The 18,203-nt window shown below is 36.0% G+C and overlaps 1 protein-coding gene across 1 annotated transcript; it reads left to right on the top strand.

Annotated features, from left to right (window-relative positions):
* The first annotated feature begins 8,401 nt into the window (after positions 1 to 8,401).
* Positions 8,402 to 15,269, top strand: LOC137244846 (membrane-bound alkaline phosphatase-like). Its single transcript, XM_067774483.1, has 4 exons — positions 8,402 to 8,567; positions 8,634 to 8,953; positions 9,360 to 10,368; positions 14,364 to 15,269. The coding sequence occupies exons 1-4, from the start codon at positions 8,492 to 8,494 to the stop codon at positions 14,552 to 14,554; spliced, it is 1,596 nt and encodes a 531-aa protein (XP_067630584.1). The 5' UTR covers positions 8,402 to 8,491; the 3' UTR covers positions 14,555 to 15,269.
* Positions 15,270 to 18,203: the final 2,934 nt, after the last annotated feature.

Raw genomic sequence — 18,203 nt, 5'->3', positions numbered from 1 at the left:
AGGAAGCTGATGAGGCACTGTAATACGGGCTTCACGACTTCGGACAATGCACTGGTATGGAAGAAAACTGCATGTATGTGTAGACTTCCATTCCCTCTAAAGACAGGAATGGGGTGATGGTCCAAAACGGTATCGCGGATCAGTAAACTGGCTTACGGGTTAGTCGAAATTAGCAACTACTATGATAGTCATGCCAGGCTTGGGAGTCTCCGACCTCGAATTATGTGTGTTCCAACGGCTCAAAAATATCTCGGTCGATCTCCTAGCAAGCCAGACTAAAAACTAAATGGATGTGGCGGACTGACCGCTTTTCATTTGTGGAAGAGACACGTCCTTTGTAGAGTTGCATAAAATGGCAGGCAGGCGGTCTGTAGAAGGCTTAACTTTACTTAAGCTCATTTGACCTGAGTGGTTGGCGTTATTATGAAATCTATGAGTTTTGTTTAACAGTCTTAATACTTTACTCGACGACAACTAGTGAGTCTTTCAATTAATCAAAATAATCGGAACTTGAAATCTCACCCATCCTTAAGTTGAGTACTCAACTTGGCAAAGCTTTTCCACAGTGTCTGAGTGCTATTTTAAAAAAGTATTTACATAAATCGCCGGTTTTATGTGTTGACATTGACCTCAGTAGTAGAATGAGCAAATAAAGTTATCTTCAAATGTACAGCTTATAGTATAGGGTGTTACATTTTTAGTTGATTTTTTTTTTTCTACAGATTGAAAAAATTTTACATACTAAACAAGGCAAAGATAAACGTGTTAAACGTCATAATGACGACGAACATAATTGTTAACTACCAACTTTAATACACATAAATACATAGTTCATTACACAAAGTATTAACAATATACAAATTTCAGGTGATATCGGTATGTATTCGACTCTTGTTAAATTGAGAACGGGATTAAGAGTGGGAGTGAGAATAAGATTAAGGGTGAAAGTGCGTTGAAAGTGAGAACGAGAGTGATAAGCAGTTAGATAGCAAAAGCGATAGTGGGATGGAGAACGACATTATATAAAGTTATCCAAATTTGGTAAAATGCCGTTTGCACACGAAACTATTTTAATTCATTTTTATTAACAGCAGCGCAGTAGTGGAGCAACATTTGACTTTATAATCTAAAATTTATACTGACACTTGGCCATAGAATCTTTTACTTACATACTGCAGTGAAAACGAAGAAAGGTAGTGGTAATTTTTATAAAATTTCGTCAACTAACAAAAAACTTTGCGATTAAACCAATGCAAACCAATCTCAAAAACGTTTTGAAAAAATTCGAAAATTCTAGAAACCTATAATTTAGAGCTTTCTAAACTCTTTTGAGTATACAGTTTTATAGTCCAGTCACAAAACTTATCTTTCGAAGGGAGTTTTATATTTTCTTTTATACGAAGCGCATCTAGCTTCGTTTTTTTATTGGAAGAAAAATTTTAACACCCTTCGGAAAAAAATTATCAAAAAGCTATACGAGTTTTGATAGACAATAACTTGTACTTTGTTAGACTAAAATTGATTGGGATACAAAACTGCATCATCATTATCACTGATCGGGGCTTAAACGCATAAGCGGTTTTAGCTGTTTCGTAACAGGTCACGCCAGCTTCCCCTGTTTCGCGATAACTAGCGCAGATTGGGAACCAAGGGAGGACAAGTCTTTCTACACCTGCCTCTACCAACACAGTGGAGTGTCTCTCTCCTTTCCAATGCTTGCAAAGTGCGGTGTCGATAGAAATACTTTCTTAGTCTGAGCGTCATCGCATATTCGCATATCATAACTAGCCAGCAAAGCCTTTGGGTTTTTATTCCCTGCGCTATCGACATATCTGCGTAAAGATCGCATAGCTCATCATTATACCTCCTCCGATACTCGCCGACAGCATCACGGAAATGTCTGCGTACTCAAAAAAATTCATTGGTTTGCATAGTTATATATACCAAGGTTTCAATATCGCAAGTAAATGACACACTTGTTACAAATGTGACCCACAATCTTGTAACTTACCACATACGAATTTACATACATGTCGACATATTTACATATATTTCCATTACATCAAAAATGTATGCAACATCATTTAAGTAATATCTATGCATATATGTATGTTATTACTAATAGAGAACACAAATTTTTTCAAAGCAATAGGAGCCAAAATTAAATAACTTTCATCAAAAATTCTTTGGAAATCAAAATAAAGCACTCATTCATATATATTTTTTTGGCCGTTTCTGTACATACCTGCATTCAACTCATCCCTTTTTAATAGTACATGCTTTAAAATTTAATTTTTCGTTCACTTCCTTCCGTTGCTCTCAGCACATTTGCTCTCCTCAAGGTATTGTTATTATCTATGTTGCACTTTTTGTAAAAATAGTAATTTCCGCTTCATAGTTATACCACTTCCGGCTCAAATGGTTTTTGTAATATTGAAGAGCAACAGCTGCAGTCTAGTTTTACTGGAATTGCTTGCATTCTATCGCCACAAGTTACTTAGAAAAAAGTTATTGACCTGTGTACATCCGAACACTGGAAAGCTTCAGCAATCACCATAGTTGGTTTCAATTGTGGGAGAGATTGGCCAAAGGCAGGCGGGTGATATAAGTATAAGCGCCAATATATTTACTCGTGAATACAAAAGTTTATGTGTAGAAGCAGTGGTGTAGATAAGGGGAGGAGGTCAAGGGGATCAATCCCCCCATGGGATATTGAAAATAAAATTTTTGAAAAATTTTACTTATACATATTCATGTATGCATTCATTTCTCGAACTGCCATTAACATTCTTGCAGTATTAAATCATTTATATCATTTTAAAACTAGAAAGCAAAAAATCGTTTGAAGATAGTTGTGAATTTCTTGCATACACCCAAAAGAAAAGCTATTTTGGAAAACAGGATTGAAGAATCTTTAAAATGATTGAGCCTGACTCGATGGGTTTCGAAATATGAGAGCGTGAAAGATTTTTATGAGTTATTTTCGTTCGTTTACGAAATTCTACATGAAATGAGAACCTCGGAAAAAGACGCAAAAAATTAAAAAAAAACGCAATGGGTTTTTGAATTTTTAATGTGTTTACCTACATATTATCAATGTAGTTTTTCAACTTTCGTTGCCTTTGCATCGCAAATTGCAAAAGTTTAATTTAGATTTGGTTCAAGCCATGGATCTCGCCAAAGATTTGCGCGAGAAAGTGAAAAAGATTTGTGCAAAAGAAGACGCTTTTTCTGAAATTTACGAAGCTTCGAAAAAAATTGCTGAAACATTGAGATTAAAGACAAAAGAATAGCGCGTGAACAAAAAAACGAGCAAATCCTGAAGTTCAAAGTACAAAAGATTATTTTCGTGTAGCAGTGTTCAATCCTTTCTTAGATTCTTACACCATGGATCTTGGGGAAAGATTCACTAAACATTAAAATATACTAGGAGGATTTTCGGCACCTTTCAAGCATGATTTGGATGAAATTCAGCTGATAATTTCATCAAGACAGTCGAGTTTTATCAGGAATTTCTCACTGCGGCTCCACCTGCTGTCTTTGCCGAATTAGAAGTGTGTAACAGATATTTGATTCGTATAGGCGATATCAAACCTGGAAACTCTTCGGATGCGCTTCATCATTGTCCAGAAGAAAATTTTCCGAATATCAACTAAATTCTGAGGATCGAAATCAACCGCGGAACGCACTTTTTCAAGCTTCAAACGGATAAAGACGATTCTGAGAAACACGACAAAAGAAGTAAGTAATTATAGTTGCTTTAAGATCTATGAATTTTACTGTAAAATTAAAAATTAATTTTTGTATCGTTTTTTTATTGTAGAACCGCTTGAATGGAGTGGCTGCTCTGATTATTCATCATGACATTGCAATCACAGCTGATGAAGTCATAGATAAGTTATCGAAAAAATCCCGAAAACGTGATTTTCTTCTTCAATTATTGAAAGACATTTTCGCTTATTGAGGGCACCCAAGTAAAAAATGTATCCCTATTTTTTGTTTGTTTTTACACAATATATCTAATAAGTGATTCTCATGATCATAAAAAATAATCAATAGAATTTACTTAAAAGTAAAAAAAAAATTGTAAAAACTATATACGCCACTGTGTAGAAGTACCTACATATTTACTCTCGGGCATCTGTAGGCCAAACGTTTCTATGTATGCAGTTTTGGTATCATTCATTTCAAAGACCTCAAAAGCTTTATGTTACCATCGGCTATCGCTTTGGCAAGGATTTGTATGATAATAATGTAATAATACTTGCAGACCCGACATTGTTCTGCTCTTAGTTGTGGTCCATCCGCATAAGTGTTAAGATGTGCTTACCCCTTACTCTCCCTTCCCGTCTTTAACCCTTCTACTTATCCGTTTATTCCCTCCTCACTCTCTGTCTTTTCCCACAGTTCTTTTCCGCTCTTCCTATCCCTATCTTCGTCTAACTCTATCTCTTTCTCAATCTCTCTCTCCTTTCGTCTTCTCCCATTTCTCTAGTTCTTCTCCATCCCTTATTCCCAGTCCCGCTCTCAGTTCCAGTCCCAGTCCCAGTCGGTCCTTGGACCATTTGCCGAAAAAATTACGTTAAATACTAATCTAGGCAAAGGGCTACCTATATACCAAAATTCAGGCAAATCGACCCATGAATAGAATTTGTTCGAATAGATCGGTCCCTGGTCCACTTCCTGGGAAGGTACACACAGGGACACTCTTTGGGTAGCTGTAGGTCTCGCAAATTTGTAGGAAAAAATCAAAAAGGAGCACGACGCAAATAGGAAGAGAAGCTCGGCCTAAAATCTCTTCGGAGGTTATAGCACCTTACATTTTATGTAAGCAAAAGCGTGATTTGTATCACGATTTCATCACAGCACGTGTCTTACTGTCATAAACTCTCTCCGTGGTAAGCAGGAAATTTTCTAAATTAGAATCTGCTTTTATTGTTTAGAGATAAAGTAATAACGTTATTTGAAAATAAATAAGGCTGTAAATGCTTGAAAAAAATATTTGTATAGTAGCTACAATCTTTTGCTAACGAGTTTCAAAAGAACCAAAAGATTCTAAAAATTGTCTTTGTAAAAACGCTTGACTTTACTACATCAGCAAAACTTTTACTTGATCTCCGATCCCCATACAGCATAAACTTTACTAAACTAATATTAAAAAGCCCTGCCCAGAAGACTGCAGTGCAGCAGCGTAGCCTAGTAAAATTTTAGCGAACACACATGTGAAAGGTGGAAAACCGATGGGCATAAATCATCACCTGGTGTTCATTTCCCTGATATCAGTATTGCACTGGATCTCCCTGAGTATTTTGGCTCATACATTATTCCCATTTGAGAAAATCTAATCTCTTAGGTGCTTTTTTCATACCTTACGAATCCTTTTAGGAGGATGGCGTAAATCCTGCGAAACTTCAAAGATCTCTGAAATATTGTAGGTTGCCTGACAAAAGTTTCTGTTCTAAGTTCATCATTATACATTAAACCCAATAAAACAGTGTACGCTTAGTACCAAAGTAAATCGTAATACGTATGAATTTTAAGCGGGGATTACCCTTATTGCTTTAAATGTATGAAAACATTTATTTGAAGCAATTTTTTATCTATAATTTATTTAATAATTTTGGAAAAATTTAAACAACGTGACATCAGGACGGACAAGGCGAACGCTGTTTCGATTATACCTTGTAAATCTCTTCAAAGCCTTTTCTCCCGTGCACGCTGGTCTGGTCTGGGCTTGAATCAGCTAAGCAAACACAGCACCTGTTGCAGGATACCGATATTTTTTTAACCGAAGGTGGATGGCACATGATCAGTTCAAATAAATAGCTCATTTAACCCTGATGCTTTGTGTTTTGCTTTTTTCTATGTCATCTATTAAGCACCAATACTTTAAATCGACCTAAAATTTGTTCTGCGGATATTCGATATACGATAAACTGCCATCACACGAAAATACTCAAGAACACATTAAATTTTATATTCAATGGCGGTCTTTACAAAATCTAATTTAAAAGGAGGCTACAATTGATACACTTATCAATGACCAGCTAATCACTGAAACTCAAAGTGGAAAGAAATTTTATATAAAATTTTGGACACTATTTTATTTTTGGGTTAAAGGGGCCTAGCTTTCAAAGGCGAAAGTATATATCTTGGTGAACGAAATGATAGAAATTTTTTGGGCATCTTAGAACTCATAAGCCAATATGATCCGATACTTTGAAATCATTTGGAGAAAGTTAGGATTTCACAACAGCAACACAAAAGTTTACAATTTCACTAATGAGTTTATAGAAATTTGTGCAAAGCACGTGAGGGAAACTATATTAGATCAAGGCAAGAAAGCCAAGTATTTTTCTATTATCTTTGATGCTATGCCTGATGTTAGTCACGTTGACTACGTTCGTTTTGCGCTAACTCCATTTCAATTCGAAAGCAACAAATTTTACAATTCAAGAACGGTTTTTGGCTTTCGTGAATTGTAACCAAAAAACTGGTCAGAAAATAGCTGATCTAGTTTGCCGTACTTGATTGAAGATTGTCGTGCACAAGGGTACGATAACAGCGCCAATATGAAAGGAGCTTACAACGGAGCACTACGTCACATTCTCGACAAAAACTCGAATGCTGACTGCGAGTGCCTTGTGCAACCCACAGTCTCAATTTATGTGGTGTTGATGTTGCAGAATGTTGTACGGCTGCAATTACTTTCTTCGGAGTTATACAAAAATGTTTTACTATTTTTAGCAGCACTCCACAACGATAGGACATCCTCAAGAAAAATTTACCGTGCTCTCTTCGTAGTCTTTCAGCCAAAAGCCAGATTTGACTGCGCAAGCATACGGAGATGTTACCGGCATTCTGAAGTACATTAACAAGTTCGAATATATCTTGCTCTCCGCAATTTGGTTCAAAATACTGACTAACATTAATGAAAGAAACGTAGTCCTCCAAGCTAGAAACGCCACCACAGTTGTTGAGGTCCGACATCTAGATGCCTTATTAGCTGATTTTAAGTTGATCAGGAACCAATGGGAAACAATTTTAAACGAATGCAAAACAGTTGTTATTCAATTGAACATCTCGCCAAATTTTCTGGACATTCGAAAGAGAAAACCCAAAAGACGTTCTGGAGATAATTTAAATTAGATGTTTACGGATGATTCGGACTCTGATTTTAAAAACAATACATTTCTGGTGATCGTTGATTCGGTAATCACTGACATTACTGAACGATTTGAAGCTATGATAAATTTGAGCAAGACGTTTACCTTTTTGTGGCAATTTGAAGACATGGATGAAACTACGGTTCGGGCGAGCGCAGCAAAATTTGTCAAAAAATACAAGTCGGTCATTTCTCAAAGCTTAGAATGCGAAATAATTCACTGGAAACACCTTTACGAAGCAAATTTTGATAAAGGTCTATCACCATTGGAATTGCTAAATGCCATCTACATATGTTCAAAATCTGTATACAATTTTCCCCAATATTTGTGTTGCTTTACGTATCTTTTGCACTATACCTGTGTCACTGTAGCTAGTGCAGAACGTTCCTTCAGCGTCCTTTCAAGATTCAAAACTTTCATCGATCGTGTTCATCTAAAGAGCGAGTTTTAGGACTTGCCACGCTTTGTGTTGAATCCGTTTTGGCAAGATAGTTAAATTTTCATATTATTATAAAAAATTTTGCAGCGAAAAAAAGCAAGAAAAGCCACTCTTTGACATCCGAACCTTCTGTATTGAATAATCAAAATTTATAATCATCATTAAATTTATCAGAAATGTATTAAAATGTTACCAAATAACTAGAAAAGATTATTTGAAACAATATGTGGCTGTTAAAGAGAATTTTATTTCTACGTTACAATAAAATAGTATAAATGGTAAATATTCTGTGTTAATTTTATTTTCAGCTCTTAGTCCAAAAATCATTTAGTTGATGTGGCAAACATTTTTTGTTTGATGTAACCCATCAATACAGAATCATGAATGAGACGTCATTAATTCAAGTTAATCAAATGTATTAGTGGATTTTTTATAGGGGCCCGTAAATTGTTTAGTCCCGGGCCCGGATTTTCTCTCTACCGCCCTGCCTGTAACCAATCAATTTTTTTGCCGTCACAATCCCCACCGTTCGATTGTATACCGGCGGATTTATCTCCAAACCACAGTGTATCGATTTCACCGGCAGTTCTCTATAGTGTGAGTTTTTCAACGCGGTGTCAACAGAATCTCAAAAGAAATTATTTTTACATCTAGCACAATTACTAAGCAAATACTTACTGACTTAGCAAGCAAGCGCATTATAAAATAAAGTAAATAAAGAAACGCTTTGGATGCACATGAAGTAACTGTAATATGTGGTTGGATTGGCTTAGCACAGTTTGATAAAAGACCTTGAAACTGAAATTCCTAAAGCAGTGCAAGTTGACATTCAGCCAAGTTAGCTTTACTAAGATCTTACGCTACTCTGTGTGCCAAATTAAAAAGGATGCAGCTGGTTAAACATTATTGGTTTATTTCCTTCATGTCGTTCGTAGTGCTGGGGCTTATTACGATGGTCAATGGTACTAAGACCTAACTGAGTGAACTTATGAACAAAATTTCTAACAGATTTTAATTTTATATTACAGCGCGGGAAATACACGCACCAAATTTCTTGACAAGAGGTATGGATCCCGAAAAAAATGGTATGGCCTTTACAAATCGTAAGGTGCCCGTTGACGAAATGGAAGCGACTTACTGGCAAAATCAAGCTTATAGTGAACTACGACAACGTTTAAAAAGGCAACCAAACTTAAATACAGCAAAAAATATTATCTTATTTTTGGGAGATGGTATGCCGTTGACTTCTGTAGCAGCAGCAAGGATACACAAGGGTCAACGTGATGGTTTCTTAGGTGAAGAGCAGGTGCTGTCATTTGAGAAATTTCCATATAGTGGACTAAGCCGAGTAAGTATGCAATGTCGCTATTCATACGCGTATTATAAATGCCGGAAACAAAAGTTTTTTTTACATTAGAGAAAATTTACAAAGTTTACAAAAGTATAAAGCAAAGTTTTTTAGTTTCTTTTTTCGCTCGGGAAATAATAATTATTTTTAATTTTTTTTTGTGCTTTGTAAATAACAGTTATTTCCTATTTTGATCGGCAATTAAAAAATATTTTCTGAGTTTTTTGTTTTGATTACGTTTTGACCGATGAGTCGTCGTGAGAGCGATGAGAAAATAAGACAGATCGCCGAACGATCGGGAAAAGTGCAAACTGTTGCCTAAATTGAGTTTCTGTGTATTAACGGCGTCATTTGAAATTAACTAGAGAACAACTTCAGTAAACTCATTTCCCTCTTAACTTCACAGACTTACTGCACCAACGCACAAGTAGCCGATTCGGCATGCACCTCCACCGCTTATTTGTGCGGCGTCAAAACGAACACCCTTACACTGGGCGTCAACGCAAAGGTCAACTACAATAACTGTACAGAAAGCTCAAATCCCAATAATCACCTAACCTCGTTATATGGTTGGGCTCAGGCGGCGGGCAAATCGACTGGTTTCGTAACAACAACTTCACTAACACACGCCAGCCCATCGGGCGGTTACGCACATGTGGCCAATCGTTTCTGGGAGTGTGACGCTGATGTATTGGATCACGGTGTAGATCCAGAAACGTGTGTCGACATAGCGCAACAGCTGGTCACAACAGCACCGGGTAAAAAATTGGATGTTTTAATGGGTGGTGGCATGGGTAAATTTCTACCTAACTCGATCACAGATGCATTTGGTAATAAAGGTGAACGTTTGGATGGTAGGAATTTATTGACGCGTTGGCAAAATGCAAATCCTAAAGGCAAAATTGTGAACAATCGCGAACAATTGTTACGCGTAAATATTTCACAAGTTTCCAATATAATGGGCATATTTCAGTCGAAGTTAATGAAATATCGCTTAGAAGCGAACGATGAACAGCCTACATTGGCTGAAATGACTGGTATTGCACTGGCGTTTCTTAGCCAAAATACAAATGGCTATTTTGTATTCATCGAAGGTGGATTGATTGATATTGCAAATCATGAGAATAAAGCACATATTGCTTTAGATGAAATTTTGGAATTTAATAAAGCTATACAATTGGCACGCGATATGACGGATCCTAATGAGACATTGATAGTGGTAACAGCAGATCATGGCCATCCTTTGAGTATTGCTGGCTATCCGGAGCGGGGTAATAATATATTGGGTTTGAATAATATGGGTGGTGACTCGGATGGTATTCCATATGCAACATTGAATTATGCTGTAGGGCCACAGCAATATCAGTATGAGGATGGCATGAGAATGGACCTGACGGGGCAGATGTCGAGCGCAGGTAAGTAAATTTATAAATTTGTTGTTTTTGTGCTTCTATATGACCAGCCTAAGCAAGGCCTGAAATATTTTTACGGAATTGGAGAAGATTTTTCGACATCGCAAATTGGAGTAATTCATTAGCGAATACTTACAAACTTGGTAAAAATCTGTTTTGTTATTAGTATTCCTTTATGGAATATCAGATTTTTTTTTTCATTCTTTGCAATTGTTGATATGCGAAAATTCAGTAAGATTTTGCAGGTTTTCATCAAGCTTATTAGTATTTGTTAAAGATTTATCCCATATTACTTTCATTTTTGAAAATGTTCGATACCGAAACAGAGGGAGCTGGTGTAGTATGATATTGTCAATCTAGAAATTTTCTATACCGAAAAATTGGGCGTCGTTGTCGTGCTCTTTTGATGTTTTTTATTAAGCCTTGAAATTTTCAATGTGGAAAAAGTTGTGATACGATTTTTTTCGGTTTTTAATGAATTATAAATCTTCTTTGACATTGTGAATTCATACAAGTGAAAAGTCTTTCTATTCTTCCATTGCCATACCTACCTGTCAAATAATAGCTGACAGGGAGAATAGCTGTCGCGAATGGCCAGAGAATGGAAGATGATAGGTTTGTTTTTTGCTCGCGGTTATTAATTTGAACTACCATGAATTGCCCATTTTTGTCTCAAATCAGCTTTTTTTTTTTAATGCCTATACTGAAAATCAGACTACATATTTCTATTCATTTCTAAAATCTAGTTAACAGATAAAATCTGAGCAGCCAGTTAAGCAAACATTTTAAAATATGTAAATAATGCAATAAACCAGTCGTCTAGAAAAAAAAAACTATTGAACAAATAATTGAACAGGTCATCGAGGCTGTTTACTATTGTGAACGTGTTTGTCAAACATTCGCCACTTATATGGATTCACGTTGTTCTTTGCATTTCATGCTTTTTGTCCGTTTTCAGAAGTTTTTTTTTAGTATTCTTAATTTTTTTCATTTTTCGAATTTCTCTACATAGCTATAGTTGCCGTCATCCGGTGGCAAAATCCTGAGCCAGATAAATAATTTTGCATGTAAATGCAACAACAACGATTTGAGCCAGATAAATCCAGATAGAAGTCTGGTTCAATTTGTGAGCCAGATAATTTGTTAATTACTTCTTTTTAGTTTGGCCACGCTGCCTTTAATAAACCTACTTTTTCAAAAATAGATGTCGCTGCTTAGCCTTTCGCCGTATGAGTTAAATGAAAAACAGCGGCGACATCTGCCTATCACATTTCACGTGTGCGAAAATTTCACGACATCTGCTTCTCAAGTCTCTCAATGATCCAGAGCATTCCCGTGAGAATTGAGCATGAGCCGGAGCTGTAAAACTCACTGGAAGACGGCAAGTGATCGTGGTACGGTATTTTTGGTTTCATCAAATTAATTATCACAATTTTGCCATTTCCAATTTAATGGGCGCGGTATTAATACTATTTTTCATAGATGAAAATCAGTTTTTGAGTATTCGTTTATGTATTTTCAAATTTTTTCAATTTTTCGATATTTACGAAATTTACTATATCGTCGCCGCTTGCCAGAAGCATGAATGTGCCAAAATGAAAATGTTTGGAAATCGAGTTTCAAAGTTTGTTGCTCCCTTAAAATTAGAAAATAATACTTTTTAATGTAAAAATGTATCAATAAATCACACACAAAATATGCCCTTTCAACTGAGATAACTGTTTTGCTCGCATCCCTTTTATTCTCCGCGATTTAGCAACATTCATTTTTCTGGCACAAAAAAGTTTTAAAAACTGATCTAATTTTTTGTTAACACAGCTATACAACAAAAAAATTCAAAGTAGTCGGATCACGTAATGCGGCTCATGTTTTCTGTGCTTTTTTATTCGCTGAGTCCGAATACGCAAGAATTGGCCTAACTGGTCATGGTATGGCCTTAACTTCAAAAGGCTAAAAAAATTCCTGCAGGCCAATTCCGTTGGTGGATTCGGGTTCAGGGCATCACAATACTTGGGAAAACATTCGTGAATGTGAGTCATAGAAAGTATGTAAATGAAAAAAGTTACACACTAAATTAAATTTCATATACGCTAATGTGTTTTATCTAACATATTATTGCAAACTTAGAACTAGTTCCCATTTTCAGAATCTTCTGAAATGTTGGGTTCGGGTAAAGCGTCACGAACTTCACTGTTGCCCTTTAGGTTTTTATAAAAATAATGATATTCTTTTAGTATAACCAGCTTTTCGCACAATTTTCTTAAGTCTTTTAGTTTTGCCTTGGCGATAGGCAACGGCTTCGAACAAACCGGTTTGCCTTTAATTAAACAACGACGACCTTTTATTCGGATAACGTTGTTATAGCACTGTTATTATAAGCAAAGTAGTGCCGAACACCTCTTTTTTAATTATTTAAGTAATAATTAAATATTTATTAAAATTATTAGTAAATATGAGTACGGATGTGTGCTATTCTTACTTTTTTTCAAAAATTGTTGAGCCATTTCAACGAATATGTCATACAAACAGGAACGGCATGACTTTGTTGCCAGCCAGAAACATGAATGTGCCACATTCATTTATCTGGCCCAACTTTATGTGTTGAATTATACATTCATGAACACGGCATTGCCAATTATTGGAGTTTTCATGTAAGTTAGGAAGCTGTAGATTTAAGTAGAACCTAAAGAATCTATATGGTAATCCAACGAAGCTTCTAACAAAAAATCGGAAAATTTGCACATTCATGCTTCTGGCTACCGCGCGACGATATGTAAAAGCGGACGAGGTTGTAATACGATTTTGTCGTTTTTCATGAAGTTTATTAGTGTTCGTTAAAGAATCATCCCGTTCATCATTTATGAATTATCCAGATTTTGCCATTTTTCGAACTTTAAGACACCGAAAAGTTACCGTGGTTGTGAGACGAGTTTTCGGCTCTCATCAAGTTTTTTAGTATTAGTTCATAAATTAAAAATTTTTCTTTAATTTTTCGAAATTTTCGGTGTCGATTTCACCCGGTTTTGTAGGTTTTCATAATTATTTTTAGTATATGTTAATGAATTTTGTAGTCCTATGCAATAACAACTTAATTCCTATGTAAAACGATAGGACTGAGACGATTACTGCTTGCGATCACAAAATATCGCATTCCGCCATTTTTCGTAATTTAACTTATCGAAAAAGTGACCTTGGTTGTAATTAGAGTTTGTGGTTTTTATCAAGCTTATAAGTATTAATGGATTAACTATGCCAATTTTCGAAACCGAATAAATGGGCGTTTTTATCGGGTTTCATCAAGTTTAATTAATTAAAATATTTTTCGAAATTTTCGATATCGAAAAAATTAACGGTTGAAGTGCAGATTTTTTGGTTTCTACTACCAACGGCAATCAACAGTGGGTTGATCCTGTAACGAAAATTAGAAAAAAGTAAGATTTTGAAAAATGTATGTGGCATCGCTTACATTTAACGAAAGAACATTTTTAATTTGTACACCCCAGAAGTTCAAAAGCGATCAATGTATTATGTTAACATTAGGCAAAAGTATTCCCCTCCTATTTAGTTATGGACCAGGCTAAATTCGGTTGACGATCACACCCACTTTTTTAAAAATATTGGCCGTAAATATCGAGCCGTAAGAATATTTCCAATATCTTTCTTGTATGTAACTATATATGTAACTGTGTTTATGTGGAATATTCTTCGTTGCCTTGTACACAAGTACCGCTGCTCGCTGTTTTTGTTGTTGTGATTATTTATTACCAGCATAGTGATTTCAATATTCGCCAAAATATTATACTCTCATAATTCATAGTGATATCATGAAGCTTGGAAACAAAATTTTAAAAAGTTACGAAATAGGAGCTTGGTATATAATAATCGGTTTTCCAACTTAGACACCTTAACTCGTTAGATATATAAGAGTTTTTCCATGTTTATATATACGTGCATCTTATGCCCAAATCTTTCTTTCTCTCTCTCACTTCTTTCTCCAGAATTTGTCGCGCCCAGTTATATCAAACAGGATATAGGCGTACACGGTGGCGAAGATGTGGGCGTTTATGCTTCTGGTCCCTACGAGCATCTGTTTCGTGGTGTAATGCAACAAAATCTCATACCACACATGATGGCCTATGCTAGTTGCATAGGAAACGGCGCAAAAAAATGTGATCCAGCAAAAAGTTAAGCTGTAGTAGAGAAATGAGTTTGAAATTAAAATTTAGATTAAAAGTCAGTATTAAGCATGGGTTTAGCACATAATACTGGGTTGGTACGCAGTCGAAATAAAAAAATTCGAAAGACCTTACTTGAATTCTGAAGCCTGTATTGATAGGGTTTTTTTACTTTAACCAATATGGTCTTAAGAACCCTTACAAATATTTTGAACTCTGCATTCGTTTACATATAATCGTTTTTTTTTTTCGAAGTTTGGTGAAACAAAAAAATCTCTTAAAATGGTACAAGTCGTTAAGCATTAGAAGAAATTATTACACATAAATTATAAAAATCACAATTAAATTAATCTAGTTTCTATTAGAAATACAAAAAGTTATTGCGAGACCCACTCACCTTAGGCTTCAAATTGAGGTAAGGCATCTTTAAAATTTTTTTTCCATCCAGTCTAATGTTTATATGCCCATCCTAAAATAAGTTCATCGAAACTATGAAAAATTACTTACTTTTATTTAATTCATTGGCACATATTTAAATAAGATGCTCCCGGAACTTGAATATTTAATTGTGTTTTTTTTTTTTATGTCAATTTATTTATTTTATACTCATATAAGTTCGCAATTATTATGATTAATTATTGTGTTCCCAAAATTAAAATGTATTTAAATCACTTAAGACAAATTCAAGCAGATAATCATGCTGCATATATTAAAAGTAAATTCGATAAATTTGTATTATTAATTTAAGGGTAAGCCTTTGTATAGAGGCATGGTTTTGGTAGGGATAGATTTTGAGAGTCCAAGAAACCTCGGAAACAATTTGATGCGACTGCATTATATTTGTGAAAGTATTCAGCACATATAGATGAGGTTTATAATTGGGTTGAAGAAGGTAAGTAGCTACAAACCTATGTAATGCCTTTAACAGCAACTTAATTCCACCATCACTCAGACAGTCTTGCTTAAGGTTTGGCTTTGAAAATTTGTATTGCGACTGAATATGAAAAAGACGTATCGGATACGGGAAAGTATATACAAAATAACATCGATAGTAAGCTAAATTGGAAATCGTGCAACGAGGAGCGGTAAGGGAAAGTCTGCATCGCTTTCTACGTCTGTAGGTCGACGTGCGGTAAGAAATATGGCCTCAGGCCATGGATGGTGCTATGGCTGTACGAGGCACTGCTGGCGTATTGCTCTATAGTTTGATGGGAAGATCTTAGTAAGAACTACAATTTAAACAATCCCAAAACAGTTAAGCGCACTGTCTGTGCTGGTTACACCAGACCCCGTTGCAACTTCCCCACTGCGGTTTTAGATTCTGTATTAAACCTGCTTCCGATAAACATGCCCGTACCCTCGCAAACTACAGTTTGAGGGAAGCGTTAATACCAAGTAGGAATGAATGGAAAAGTGGTACGATTCCAACTGGTAACGATCTAAAAATCTACACCGGCGGCTCAAAAATGAACCCAGGTGCGGTGCTGAAATACAATCGAATTTTCTATAGATGCCTACGTCACTCAAACTGCGGTCATACTATAGTGGGTTTCAAGGCAAATTCTTCCTTATTTGGCAAGCCCAGAAATCACTAGAGAAATGGAACATAATTGGCAAGGTATCTGTCTGCTCAGACAGCCAAGCAGCAATGTAAATTCGAAACTGCTGCGTGTACGAAGCTCAACAAAAGTGCAAGAGCACTACGAACTATGCAATTTCAAGAGATATATGTCCAGACTACAATGAAGTAAAGATATTGGGCCAATACCAATAAAATTATAGCAGTATGCTCCGGTCGTTGGCACTTAGGCGCGCTTGCGAAAAAGATGGGTATTGATGTCCACTGAAAAATACTTAAATACCCAGCTACCAAAGGGACTACTGATCACCTTCTGTGTTCTTGTCCAGCTTTAGCTAAAAAGTGGTTAAAACTCTGGCAACCCGAGTTCCTCATGGAACTAGCGGGTGGGGGAGTTATGGCCAAGAAAGTTAAATTTGGTCATATTAAATGGTTCCCGAGATGGCGTTGCTAGTACTTTAATGGTGCTTGTTACCGGAACCGGATCTATATTCGGTAAAGGACCATCAACAACGATAACACTCCCCAAAACCTTCGGGGAGTGTCCTTATCGCTACAACAACAACAACAGCGCAAAAACGAGGTGGTGATATAAACTGTGGAGAACTTTCTTTACTATCTTTAAGACACGTTTGGAATATCTGGGCTCGAATCGTAACATCCGTGATCGTATAACTCGTCACGTAAAAACATGATTTTCGGATTATGACATACGTGAACGTACGACTTCTATCGTAATTTTGGATCGCAATATACGTGACGAGTGACTGAACGTACACGTTACGTTCCAATTTCATTCGAGTACAAACCGGCATTTGTATACAAACAAATTTCATGAAAAATGTAAGTAAATTGTTGAAATATATGAATAAATAAAATATATTAACACATTTCAAACTCTTAGGTCGAATTCAAACAAACTAAATCCAATCCAAAAGGAAATAATGGCGGATTTCATGGCGAGACACCCAGGGCTGGCGAAGAATAATCTTCCAAACTCTGGAAAGGGCAGAATTACCTTCAATAGACTATGGGAGGAACTTTCTAATAGATTAAGTGCTGAAGGGCCATCACTTAAGGATGCAAAGATGTGGAGGAAGGTATATACAGCCGTTATTATAACTTTTGATGCTTGAAAGTAATACACTTGTTTTTATTTCATCGCAGGCTTTTGCTGATCAGAAGTATCAAGCAAAAAAGAAGCTTTCCTTCAACAAACAGTCAAAGAAAAAGACTGGTGGGGGACCCTATCAGGAAAAAACAATAACTGCCACCGAGGAGGCTATCATTGAGACGGCTGGCCTTGAGGTTTGTGTAGCAGGTGATGAAAATATAATTGCGTATGGCAGAGCTCAAAAAACAGCGACAGCTATAGTGCAAGCAGCGATGACGAATCACTAAGTTGTTTGCCAGGTTTATCAACTGCTCCACCCGCCGCCATTGTTGATAGAACGCCGCGATCAAAAACGCCCCGCAAAAAAAGTTCAAGCGAACAAAAAATGGCCTTACTGCAAGAAAATTTAAAAACCGTGTCCGATTTTCAAAGGGGTTGGACGAAAAGCTGGGAAGGATTGCTGGACGTTCAGGAACGGTTCCTGTTGGTGCAGCAACGCATCCTGCAAATTAAAGAAGAAGAATATCGCAGGCAAAAAGAGGCAAGTCAGATCGACTTGCAAATAAAGAGACTGGAATTGGAGACGCTGCAAATTAAAGCGAGAAGACCTCATTAATTTTTTTAGAATATTTATTATTATATGCATATTTAGATATAAGAAACTGACTGTGAATTCTCTTTTTTTAGTTTTTAAGATAGAAAATGAATTGATTTATGTTTTACAAAGACTACCTGAAGAATGACTTAAAGTACTGTGATATTTACTTGGTACATACACTATATACATATTTAAAATAAAAACAAGTAAGGAAGGTTAAGTTCGGGTGTAACCGAACATTACATACTCGGTTGAGAGCTATGGTGACAACATAAGGGAAAATAACCATGTAGGAAAATGAACCGTGGGAAACCCTGGAATGTGTTTGTATGACATGTGTATCAAATGAAAGGCATTAAAGAGTATTTTATG

This window comes from Eurosta solidaginis, chromosome 3 (assembly GCF_040869045.1).
Source record: "Eurosta solidaginis isolate ZX-2024a chromosome 3, ASM4086904v1, whole genome shotgun sequence".
Classification (NCBI taxonomy): Eukaryota; Metazoa; Arthropoda; class Insecta; order Diptera; family Tephritidae; genus Eurosta; species Eurosta solidaginis.
Note: the sequence above shows the minus strand (reverse complement) of the source record. Positions and strands in the feature narration are given on the sequence as shown.

What these genes read in the sequence shown, in the direction of transcription:
- LOC137244846 (XM_067774483.1), top strand. Translation starts at nt 8,492, where the DNA reads ATGCAGCTGGTTAAACATTATTGGTTTATTTCCTTCATGTCGTTCGTA. An exon ending in GCTTATTACGATGGTCAATG is followed by an intron (nt 8,568 to 8,633) that starts GTACTAAGACCT and finishes TTTATATTACAG; the next exon opens with CGCGGGAAATACACGCACCA. An exon ending in GGGGCAGATGTCGAGCGCAG is followed by an intron (nt 10,369 to 14,363) that starts GTAAGTAAATTT and finishes TTCTTTCTCCAG; the next exon opens with AATTTGTCGCGCCCAGTTAT.